We start from the raw sequence: 12,989 nt of genomic DNA on the forward strand, positions 1-12,989 counted from the left end.
GGACTACTCCTCCATCATCACTATAGAGATCTGCTGGGGGTCTTCCCTGTGTATTATCGGGGTAATATCCTCTGTATAATGACATCACACAGGACTACTCCTCCATCATCACTATAGAGATCTGCTGGGGGTCATCCCTGTATATTATAGAGGTAATATCCTCTGTATAATGACATCACACAGGACTACTCCTCCATCATCACTATAGAGGTCTGCTGGGGGTCATCCCTGTATATTATAGGGGTAATATCCTCTGTATAATGACATCACACAGGACTACTCCCCCATCATCACTATAGAGGTCTGCTGGGGGTCATCCCTGTATATTATAGGGGTAATATCCTCTGTATAATAACATCACACAGGACTACTCCCCCATCATCACTATAGAGATCTGCTGGGGGTCATCCCTGTATATTATAGAGGTAATATCCTCTGTATAATAACATCACACAGGACTACTCCTCCCATCATCACTATAGAGGTCTGCTGGGGGTCATCCCTGTATATTATAGAGGTAATATCCTCTGTATAATGACATCACACAGGACTACTCCTCCCATCATCACTATAGAGGTCTGCTGGGGGTCATCCCTGTATATTATAGAGGTAATATCCTCTGTATAATGACATCACACAGGACTACTCCTCCATCATCACTATAGAGATCTGCTGGGGGTCATCCCTGTATATTATAGAGGTAATATCCTCTGTATAATGACATCACACAGGACTACTCCTCCCATCATCACTATAGAGATCTGCTGGGGGTCATCCCTGTATATTATAGAGGTAATATCCTCTGTATAATGACATCACACAGGACTACTCCCCCATCATCACTATAGAGGTCTGCTGGGGGTCATCCCTGTATATTATAGAGGTAATATCCTCTGTATAATGACATCACACAGGACTACTCCCCCATCATCACTATAGAGATCTGCTGGGGGTCATCCCTGTATATTATAGAGGTAATATCCTCTGTATAATGACATCACACAGGACTACTCCCCCATCATCACTATAGAGATCTGCTGGGGGTCATCCCTGTATATTATAGAGGTAATATCCTCTGTATAATGACATCACACAGGACTACTCCCCCATCATCACTATAGAGGTCTGCTGGGGGTCATCCCTGTATATTATAGAGGTAATATCCTCTGTATAATGACATCACACAGGACTACTCCTCCCATCATCACTATAGAGGTCTGCTGGGGGTCATCCCTGTATATTATAGAGGTAATATCCTCTGTATAATGACATCACACAGGACTACTCCTCCATCATCACTATAGAGGTCTGCTGGGGGTCATCCCTGTATATTATAGAGGTAATATCCTCTGTATAATAACATCACACAGGACTACTCCTCCCATCATCACTATAGAGGTCTGCTGGGGGTCATCCCTGTATATTATAGAGGTAATATCCTCTGTATAATAACATCACACAGGACTACTCCTCCCATCATCACTATAGAGATCTGCTGGGGGTCATCCCTGTATATTATAGAGGTAATATCCTCTGTATAATAACATCACACAGGACTACTCCTCCATCATCACTATAGAGATCTGCTGGGGGTCATCCCTGTATATTATAGAGGTAATATCCTCTGTATAATGACATCACACAGGACTACTCCTCCCATCATCACTATAGAGGTCTGCTGGGGGTCATCCCTGTATATTATAGAGGTAATATCCTCTGTATAATAACATCACACAGGACTACTCCTCCATCATCACTATAGAGATCTGCTGGGGGTCATCCCTGTATATTATAGAGGTAATATCCTCTGTATAATGACATCACACAGGACTACTCCCCCCATCATCACTATAGAGGTCTGCTGGGGGTCATCCCTGTATATTATAGAGGTAATATCCTCTGTATAATGACATCACACAGGACTACTCCTCCATCATCACTATAGAGATCTGCTGGGGGTCATCCCTGTATATTATAGAGGTAATATCCTCTGTATAATGACATCACACAGGACTACTCCTCCCATCATCACTATAGAGATCTGCTGGGGGTCATCCCTGTATATTATAGAGGTAATATCCTCTGTATAATGACATCACACAGGACTACTCCTCCATCATCACTATAGAGGTCTGCTGGGGGTCATCCCTGTATATTATAGAGGTAATATCCTCTGTATAATGACATCACACAGGACTACTCCTCCATCATCACTATAGAGGTCTGCTGGGGGTCATCCCTGTATATTATAGAGGTAATATCCTCTGTATAATGACATCACACAGGACTACTCCTCCATCATCACTATAGAGGTCTGCTGGGGGTCATCCCTGTATATTATAGAGGTAATATCCTCTGTATAATGACATCACACAGGACTACTCCTCCCATCATCACTATAGAGATCTGCTGGGAGTCATCCCTGTATATTATAGGGGTAATATCCTCTGTATAATGACATCACACAGGACTACTCCTCCATCATCACTATAGAGGTCTGCTGGGGGTCATCCCTGTATATTATAGGGGTAATATCCTCTGTATAATGACATCACACAGGACTACTCCCCCCATCATCACTATAGAGGTCTGCTGGGGGTCATCCCTGTATATTATAGGGGTAATATCCTCTGTATAATAACATCACACAGGACTACTCCTCCATCATCACTATAGAGATCTGCTGGGGGTCATCCCTGTATATTATAGAGGTAATATCCTCTGTATAATGACATCACACAGGACTACTCCTCCCATCATCACTGTCGCGGTCTGCTGGGGGTCTTCCCTGTGTATTATCGGGGGTAATGTCGTCTCTTCCCCCCACAGACGGCCTCTTTGTCACGGATTACTTTACCCGGACTCCTCGGAAGCTCAGTCCTTTCCGTTCGGTCGGCAGCGTTGAGCTTTTCCACTTCCACATCCCAGAAGACACCGTCATCGCCGTGTGGAACCTCATTACCTTCAAGGAGCAGGGAGGAACGTTTGGTGACCACTGTCCAGACCGCAGCGTGACGGTGTAAGTGGCAGGAGTGGACGGTGTCAGGAGGAGGCAGCAGACCGTGGTCTCCTCAGAGAGGTTGTCGGCTCTGTCAGTTTTGCAGGGTCGTCGTTGTTGGAGATAATCTGCTTTGTGTCGGTTTCGCAATCCCCGGCCGGCAATTACCGGTGGAAATGCTGAGGGTGAGATGGTGACAGGTGTGCGGACCCACACGACGGTGCCAGAGAAGGAAAATGCCTACAGGTAGGTCCATATATATTTGGACAGAGACAACATTTCTCTAATTTTGGTTATAGACATTACCACAATGAACTTTAAACAAAACATTTCAGATGCAGTTGAAGTTCAGACTTTCAGCTTTCATTTGAGGGTATCCACATTAAAATTGGATGAAGGGTTTAGGAGTTTCAGCTCCTTAACATGTGCCACCCTGTTTTTAAAGGGACCAAAAGTAATTGGACAGATTCAATAATTGTATATAAAATGTTCATTTCTAGTACTTGGTTGAAAACCCTTTGTTGGCAATGACTGCCTGAAGTCTTGAACTCATGGACATCACCAGACGCTGTTTCCTCCTTTTTGATGCTCTGCCTTCACTGCGGTGGTTTTCAGTTGCTGTTTGTTTGTGGCCTTTCTGTCTGAAGTTTAGTCTTTAACAAGTGAAATGCTGCTCAGTTTGGTTGAGATCAGGTGACTGACTTGGCCATTCAAGAATATTCCACTTCTTTGCTTTAATAAACTCCTGGTTGCTTTGGCTTTATGTTTTGGGTCATTGTCCATCTGTAGTATGAAACGACGACCAATCAGTTTGGCTGCATTTGGCTGGATCTGAGCACACAGTATGGCGGCTCTGAAGACCTCAGAATTCATTCCTGTGTCACATCATCAATAAACACTAGTGACCCAGTGCCACTGGCAGCCATGCATGCCCGTGCCATCACACTGCGTCCACCGGGTTTATGCATGCCCGCGCCATCACACTGCCTCCGCCGGGTTTATGCATGCCCGCGCCATCACACTGCCTCCGCCGGGTTTATGCATGCCCGCGCCATCACACTGCCTCCACCGGGTTTATGCATGCCCGCGCCATCACACTGCCTCCGCCGGGTTATACAGATGATGTGGTATGCTTTGGATCATGAGCTGTACCGCGCCTTCACCATACTTTTCTCTTTCCATCATTCTGGTAGAGGTTGATCTTGGTTTCATCTGTCCATAGAATGTTGTTCCAGAACTGTGCTGGCTTTTTTAGATGTTTTTTAGCAAAGTCCAGTCTAGCCTTTTTCTTCTTGATGCTTATGAGTGACTGCACCGTGCAGTGAACCCTCTGTAGTTACTTTCATGCAGTCTTCTCTTTATGGTAGATTTGGATATTGATACGCCGACCTCCTGGAGAGTGTTGGTCACTTGGTCGGCTGTTGTGAAGGGGTTTCTCTTCTCCATGGAGATTATTCTGCGATCATCCACCACTGTTGTCTTCCGTGGGCGCCTAGGTCTTTTTGCATTGATGAGTTCACCAGTGCTTTCTTCTTTCTCAGGATGTACCAAACTGTAGATTTTGCCACTCCTAATATTGTAGTAATTTCTCGGATGGGTTTTTTATGTTTTCGCAGCTTAAGGATGGCTTGTTTCACCTGCATGGAGATCTCCTTTACCGCATGTTTACTTCACAGCAAAACCTTCCAAATGCAGCACCGCACCTCAAATCAACTCCAGGCCTTTTATCTGCTTAATTGAGAATGACATAACGAAGGGATTGCCCACACCTGTCCATGAAATAGCCTTGGAGTCAATTGTCCAATTACTTTTGGTCCCTTTAAAAACAGGGTGGCACATGTTAAGGAGCTGAAACTCCTAAACCCTTCATCCAATTTTAATGTGGATACCCTCAAATGAAAGCTGAAAGGGAAAAATGGTAACAAAATTCTCATTGGGGTCTGTTACAAACCCCCAAATATAACAGAAAGCATGGAAAGTCTACTTCTAAAGCAGATAGATGAAGCTGCAACCCATAATGAGGTCCTGGTTATGGGGGACTTTAACTACCCGGATATTAACTGGGAAACAGAAACCTGTGAAACCCATAAAGGCAACAGGTTTCTGCTAATAACCAAGAAAAATTATCTTTCACAATTGGTGCAGAATCCAACCAGAGGAGCAGCACTTTTAGACCTAATACTATCTAATAGACCTGACAGAATAACAAATCTGCAGGTGGTCGGGCATCTAGGAAATAGCGACCACAATATTGTACAGTTTCACCTGTCTTTCACTAGGGGGACTTGTCAGGGAGTCACAAAAACATTGAACTTTAGGAAGGCAAAGTTTGAACAGCTTAGAGATGCCCTTAATCTGGTAGACTGGGACAATATCCTCAGAAATGAGAATACAGATAATAAATGGGAAATGTTTAAGAACATCCTAAATAGGCAGTGTAAGCGGTTTATACCTTGTGGGAATAAAAGGACTAGAAATAGGAAAAACCCAATGTGGCTAAACAAAGAAGTAAGACAGGCAATTAACAGTAAAAAGAAAGCATTTGCACTACTAAAGCAGGATGGCACCATTGAAGCTCTAAAAAACTATAGGGAGAAAAATACTTTATCTAAAAAACTAATTAAAGCTGCCAAAAAGGAAACAGAGAAGCACATTGCTAAGGAGAGTAAAACTAATCCCAAACTGTTCTTCCACTATATCAATAGTAAAAGAATAAAAACTGAAAATGTAGGCCCCTTAAAAAATAGTGAGGAAAGAATGGTTGTAGATGACGAGGAAAAAGCTAACATATTAAACACCTTCTTCTCCACGGTATTCACGGTGGAAAATGAAATGCTAGGTGAAATCCCAAGAAACAATGAAAACCCTATATTAAGGGTCACCAATCTAACCCAAGAAGAGGTGCGAAACCGGCTAAATAAGATTAAAATAGATAAATCTCCGGGTCCGGATGGCATACACCCACGAGTACTAAGAGAACTAAGTAATGTAATAGATAAACCATTATTTCTTATTTTTAGGGACTCTATAGCGACAGGGTCTGTTCCGCAGGACTGGCGCATAGCAAATGTGGTGCCAATATTCAAAAAGGGCTCTAAAAGTGAACCTGGAAATTATAGGCCAGTAAGTCTAACCTCTATTGTTGGTAAAATATTTGAAGGGTTTCTGAGGGATGTTATTCTGGATTATCTCAATGAGAATAACTGTTTAACTCCATATCAGCATGGGTTTATGAGAAATCGCTCCTGTCAAACCAATCTAATCAGTTTTTATGAAGAGGTAAGCTATAGGCTGGACCACGGTGAGTCATTGGACGTGGTATATCTCGATTTTTCCAAAGCGTTTGATACCGTGCCGCACAAGAGGTTGGTACACAAAATGAGAATGCTTGGTCTGGGGGAAAATGTGTGTAAATGGGTTAGTAACTGGCTTAGTGATAGAAAGCAGAGGGTGGTTATAAATGGTATAGTCTCTAACTGGGTCGCTGTGACCAGTGGGGTACCGCAGGGGTCAGTATTGGGACCTGTTCTCTTCAACATATTCATTAATGATCTGGTAGAAGGTTTACACAGTAAAATATCGATATTTGCAGATGATACAAAACTATGTAAAGCAGTTAATACAAGAGAAGATAGTATTCTGCTACAGATGGATCTGGATAAGTTGGAAACTTGGGCTGAAAGGTGGCAGATGAGGTTTAACAATGATAAATGTAAGGTTATACACATGGGAAGAAGGAATCAATATCACCATTACACACTGAACGGGAAACCACTGGGTAAATCTGACAGGGAGAAGGACTTGGGGATCCTAGTTAATGATAAACTTACCTGGAGCAGCCAGTGCCAGGCAGCAGCTGCCAAGGCAAACAGGATCATGGGGTGCATTAAAAGAGGTCTGGATACACATGATGAGAGCATTATACTGCCTCTGTACAAATCCCTAGTTAGACCGCACATGGAGTACTGTGTCCAGTTTTGGGCACCGGTGCTCAGGAAGGATATAATGGAACTAGAGAGAGTACAAAGGAGGGCAACAAAATTAATAAAGGGGATGGGAGAACTACAATACCCAGATAGATTAGCGAAATTAGGATTATTTAGTCTAGAAAAAAGACGACTGAGGGGCGATCTAATAACCATGTATAAGTATATAAGGGGACAATACAAATATCTCGCTGAGGATCTGTTTATACCAAGGAAGGTGACGGGCACAAGGGGGCATTCTTTGCGTCTGGAGGAGAGAAGGTTTTTCCACCAACATAGAAGAGGATTCTTTACTGTTAGGGCAGTGAGAATCTGGAATTGCTTGCCTGAGGAGGTGGTGATGGCGAACTCAGTCGAGGGGTTCAAGAGAGGCCTGGATGTCTTCCTGGAGCAGAACAATATTGTATCATACAATTATTAGGTTCTGTAGAAGGACGTAGATCTGGGGATTTATTATGATGGAATATAGGCTGAACTGGATGGACAAATGTCTTTTTTCGGCCTTACTAACTATGTTACTATGTTATGTAAAGTCTGAACTTCAACTGCATCTGAATTGTTTTGTTTAAAATTAATTGTGGTAATGTCTATAACCAAAATTAGAAAAATGTTGTCTCTGGCCAAATATATATGGACATAACTGTATAATGGTTACTGGGGATGTGTAAATGGACTCGTATGATGGTGCCTAGGAAAGACAGACCCATGCGGTAGTTTCTGGGGGAGTGTGCGCAGACTCGTATGATGGTGCCCGGGAAGGACAGACCCATGTGGTAGTTTCTGGGGCAGTGCGTGGACTCGTATGATGGTCCCGGGGAAGGACGGACCCATGTGGTAGTTTCTGGGGGAGTGTGCGCGGACTCGTATAATGGTGCCCGGAAAGGACGGACGTATGCAGTCGTTTCGAGGGAGTGTGCACGGACTCGTATGCTGGTCCCTGGGAAGGACAGACCCATGCGATAGTTTCTAAAGCAGAGTGCGCGGAGTTGAATGATGGTGCCCGGGAAGGACGAACCTATGCAGTCGTTTCTGGGGTACTGTGTGCGCGAACTCGTATGATGGCTCCCGGTAAGGATGGTCCCATGCGGTAGTTTCTGGGGGAGTGTGTGCGGACTCGTATGATGGTGCCCCAGAAGGATGGTCCCATGCGGTAGTTTCTGTGGGAGTGTGTGCGCAGACTCGTATGATGGTGCCTAAGAAGGACGGACCCATGCGGTCGTTTCTGGGGGAGTGTTTGATGGTGCACAGGAAGGGCGTTCCCATGCGGTAGTTTATGGGGGAGTGTGTGCGCAGACTCGTATGATGGTGCCCGAGGAGGACGGACCCATGCGGTCGTTTCTGAGGGAGTGTCACGATAATGTAAAATACCATGGTCTGAGGGATATTTGCACATGTGACCATGGTCCTAGACACCCACGCTGCAGTTTCGACCCCCTTTTCTCTCCCCCCTCTGCACTCACACAAACAAAGCCCTACGAGGATACACTGTGCAACTCCATACTAGTGTGTGAGCAGGTTGTGGCTATTAAACTGCAGGCGACCAATCCTGTAAAGCCCCTCATTCGCTCCTCCCCTTGGCAAAAGAATGCCTTTGTTAGGTGGACTCCAAAACATAAATTCTGAGAAAAGCAGTGCATATCATTACTCAGCCCACTTAGTGATGTCACAACCAGAGGGCATATCTTTTACGCCTGCTGAGTAGTGGTTTAGTCTTGGTCCAAGAAGCGAGCTAATAGCAGCTCAGCAAAGCTCTGCTAATGCACCTGGATGTATCTCCTGAGCACACGGCCGCCATGCTGATTTGAAATGAGCTGAACGACCTGTAAGTGTGTTTTTCTTCTATTAATCCTATTTTATTTTGTAATCTGTAATGTATGCATATACTGTCTCCTTTATAATATCTTTTTAATACTTTGTAAACATTGCCTACCTCTTTATGGAGTAAAATAGAAAATTACTAGTTTGTCTCTTCGTGCTCTATAACGAACTGTGTGTCCTCTGAGGTGAATTACGCTACTGATTTGGTTTGGCTCCAGACCCGTTATCCTTGGGTGAAAATCGGAGCTGGTGGCAGCATACTTTGTTCTGTGCGATTGGAAGCTTTCTAGCGATGGTGGCGTTGATAATTATTGTTACTGTCTGTGTGGGAGTAGTTATATCGCCCTTGCTGCAGTGAGCCCAATAGCAAGTACATGGCAGGCAGCCTTTCCGGCGACTAATTACCCTAGGTGGAGTACCTAATTAGACCTGAGGGTAAGGGGGGCGCCAGAGAGCTGCAAGTTCCAAACCGGAACTGGGAAGTGGGATATAGATAAATCCCCTTCAAAGAAGGAACCAGGGGCAACCAAACAACCCCGGTTCGTGACAAACTGGTGTGAGTAGTGGGGACGATAAAGGTATCCTCCCCGGGATCCCTGACATATTGCTGGGATCAGTGACATAGTGTTGGCAGCACGGTGTGAACATATTGGTGGCCGAGCTTTGGGATAATAGAGCATTAGTGATCTGGTTTGAGCAATCATTCCTCTCACTAAAAACTTGCCCAGTTCTTGCGAGGACTCAGCGCAATAAGTTTGGAGAGCAAGCTCAGTGTTTACTAGTGTTGAGACATTACCTTCTGTACTTGCGATTACCCCCTACCCTTCTCTTTGTTTTTCTATCCTATCTTTTCTTTGGCAATGATGGCTGCAAGAGGAGAAGGCTGGTATAAGCAGCATAACAAGGGCTAATAGGCAAAGCTCTGAAGGCGTTTGTTTCTCTCCCGCCAGACCAAGATGATGACTGAGGCCATCAAGCAGGCCCTGATAACCAATTACCAGCTCACACCTGAGGTTTACCGTAGAAAGTTCCGGAACCTCCAACGTGGCCCACATGACAGCTACGGCGATGTGGTGCATGGACTCAGGACCCACTTTTACCAGTGGATCCAAGGACTGTCAGTGACCACCTTTGTGCAGCTGGGAGACCTGATCATCAAAGACCAGTTCTTTCATCTTTGCCCAGCTGAGGTGCGACAGTTCGTGATGGACAGAGAACCCAAAGACGTGACTAAAGCAGTGCAGATTGCCGATGCCTATGTGGCTTCTAGACTTTCAATCTACGGTTGGCCTGTCACCGCCAGCTGGAGAGGGGGTAAGCCTGCAACCAACGCCAGTTCCCCTGCCAGCCATCTCACCAGAGGCCCTGTCCTCGTTGCCAACAGCACCAGACCTACCACCGACCTTCGCCATTGTTTTTCCTGCAAACGGACTGGTCATATCAGCGCCAACTGTCCAGAGAAGCAGAAGAATCCCTCAGCCAAGGCCCCAGGGCCTAATGCACCAGTTCTTTTGCTGGGTGTTGTGGTTGGGAGGGTGTGTGACAATGTGCAGCACGTCACCGTGGGGGGGTCTCGTTGCTACAGGCCTCAAGGACACCGGGGCTGAACGGACCCTCATCCGACCCGAACTGGCGGCCCCTGAAGAAATCATTCCGTGGGAAACCCTGACTGTCACTGGGATTGGAGGCATCAGCTGTCCCCTGCCAATGGCCCGGGTGTATCTAGATTGGGGTGCCGGGAGCGGGGTGAAGGAAGTGGGGTTGTCTGATAATTTGCCCACTGATGTTATGTTGGGGACTGATCTGGGAGAACGGTTACATACTACGTCCCTGACACCCCTCCCCAATCGAATGCTGATAATAGCAATGGGAAATTGCAGGTGTTACCTGACAATATTTTACCGGTTAATGATGTGCCTGATAATAATTTTTCTGAAAATGCCGAGGGTAATACCGATAATGCTAATGATGAAAATATGCGTATTTTACCTGATAACCATTAACAAATGGAATAATGTGTTCACGTGTGCAGGAGTGCTCAGCCACATCACTCTGCGGGTGGGATGGCTGAGGAACCCCTAACAGGAGTCAGCGATGGTGCTCAGAGAAATGGGGAGATGCATGGGAACCATGAGGAAGGTGATGCCATGCAACTGATCAGTGCCACAGAGGAAGGTAACTGGCCCATAAGTAGCACTGCCCCTGGAGTGTTGGGGGTGGATGGGGAGGTAGAGCCCATGGCAGTGCCGGCTGATGGGTCTGTAAAGATCTTGGGGAGACAGCCTACATAGCTGCTGTCACCCACAGTCAGAGTGCCCGGAATGCAGATAAGATTCTGCCCTCTGGACCCTCAGTCTCAGGCGTGACTGAATCAGAGATGGATCCAGAGCAGGTCCCAGAGGGTTCCCGTGGGGAAGGGACCCTGACATCGCTTCTGGCTTCCCCTAGCCAGGAGTTTTAGGCCGTTCTGCACTCAGATGCGAGCCTGGAGAGTTTGAGACAACTCGCCGAGACGCCCACCTCCGTGACGGATAAGGAGAGGGTGTTCTGGGAACGAGGGAGGTTGTACCTGGGACAGTACCCGGAAATTCCAAAAGGAGTGGTTGAGGAAAAGACAGCTGGTCGTCCCGCAGCAATTCCGGGGTGAGTTGTTGCGGATTTCCCATGAGATCCTGCTCGCTGGACACTTGGGGGTCAGCAAAACTAAGGCCCGGCTGTCTCAACACTTCTATTGGCCTAAGATGGGGACAGATGTGTCAAACTACTGCCGCTCTTCTATCACCTGTCAAAGAGTGGGGAAGGCGGGGCCGGCTCTTAAGGCTCCCCTGATCCCTTTACCAGTGATAGAGGAGCCTTTCCAGAGGATCGCGGTGGACATTGTGGGCTCGCTGGCCATCCCCAGCAGTTCTGGAAAGCAATACATCCTTACTGTGGTAGACTATGCTACCCAGTATCCAGAAGCAGTGGCACTGTCCTCAACTAGGGCAGATAAGGTAGCGGATGCACTGTTGGCCATCTTTTCAAGGGTAGGATTTCCCAGGGAGATGCTTACCGATCAAGGGACCCAATTCATGTCTCGCCTAATGGAGGCTCTCTGTAAGAGAATGCAGGTGAAGCGTCTGGTATCGAGTGCGTATTACGCACAGACCAAAGGCTTGTGTGAGCGCTTCAATGGTACCCTCAAACAGATGCTACGCATGCTGGTTGAGACCCAAGGATGTGATTGAGAGCGGTACCTCCCACACCTGCTATTTGCTTGCCGAGAGGTTCCGCAGGCCTCGACGGGGTTCTCCCCCTTCGAGCTCCTGTATGGCAGGCGAGTCCGGGGACTCCTTGTGTTGGTAAGGGAATCCTGGGAAGAGGAGCCGAACCTGTCTGAAGTGTCCATAGTGGAGTATGTCATGCTCTTCCATGACAAAATGTAGACCTTGACTCAGTTGGTGCATGACAACATGACGCAGGCTCAGGCTGACCAGAAGCACTGGTACGACCCAAACGTACGGGAGCGGACCTACCATGTGGGTCAAAGGTGTGGGTGCTGGTCCCCATACAAAAGGATAAGTTTCAGGCAGCCTGGGAAGGCCCGTACGTCGTCCACCAACAGCTCAACCCAGTCACCTATGTGGTCATGCTTCACCACGCACGAGGTAGGCGCAAGGCCTTTAACGTCTACTTGATGAAGGCTCATCACGAACGTAACGTGAACCTTATGTCCTACTGGTCTGCAGCCTGCCCGAAGACGGGGAGGAAGACCCCCTCCTGGACATTCTGGCCCAAGCCAAGGCTGGTGGGTCCATTGAGGACGTGGAGGTAAGCACTTCGCTAACCGAACCCCAGCGGTTGCAGTTGCAGACCAAGCTGGAACCCTTCCGGGCCATGTTCACCTAACCGACCTGGAAGGACTGAGTTAGCGGTCCACGAGGTGGACACCAAGAATCATGCCCCACTACTACCAGGGATTCAAGCTTGAGGAGGCTAATTTGCATATTCCAGGTGCCTTCTGGGAAAGCGAAGAGTCTCCCTAAGCTAGAAGATCGTTGGGTACAGCCGGGACCAGCTGCTTGGAAAGAATCATCAAACCAGGGATTCAAGCTTGAGGAGGCTAATTTGCATATTCCAGGTGCCTTCTGGGAAAGCGAAGAGTCTCCCTAAGCTAGAAGATCGTTGGGTACAGCCGGGACCAGCTG

At 46.8% G+C, this 12,989-nt stretch overlaps 1 protein-coding gene across 1 annotated transcript in view; it reads left to right on the forward strand.

Moving 5' to 3' along the window:
- The first annotated feature begins 2,777 nt into the window (after positions 1–2,777).
- The window catches only part of TMEM8B (transmembrane protein 8B), a 120,605-nt gene continuing 110,393 nt past the window's right edge, over positions 2,778–12,989 (forward strand). Inside the window, exon 1 of the mRNA XM_069745419.1 lies at positions 2,778–3,019. Coding sequence (XP_069601520.1) covers positions 2,808–3,019 — 212 coding nt within the window. The 5' untranslated portion in view covers positions 2,778–2,807. The remainder of the gene's footprint in view (positions 3,020–12,989) is intronic.

The sequence above is a fragment of the Ranitomeya imitator genome, chromosome 1 (assembly GCF_032444005.1).
Source record: "Ranitomeya imitator isolate aRanImi1 chromosome 1, aRanImi1.pri, whole genome shotgun sequence".
Classification (NCBI taxonomy): Eukaryota; Metazoa; Chordata; class Amphibia; order Anura; family Dendrobatidae; genus Ranitomeya; species Ranitomeya imitator.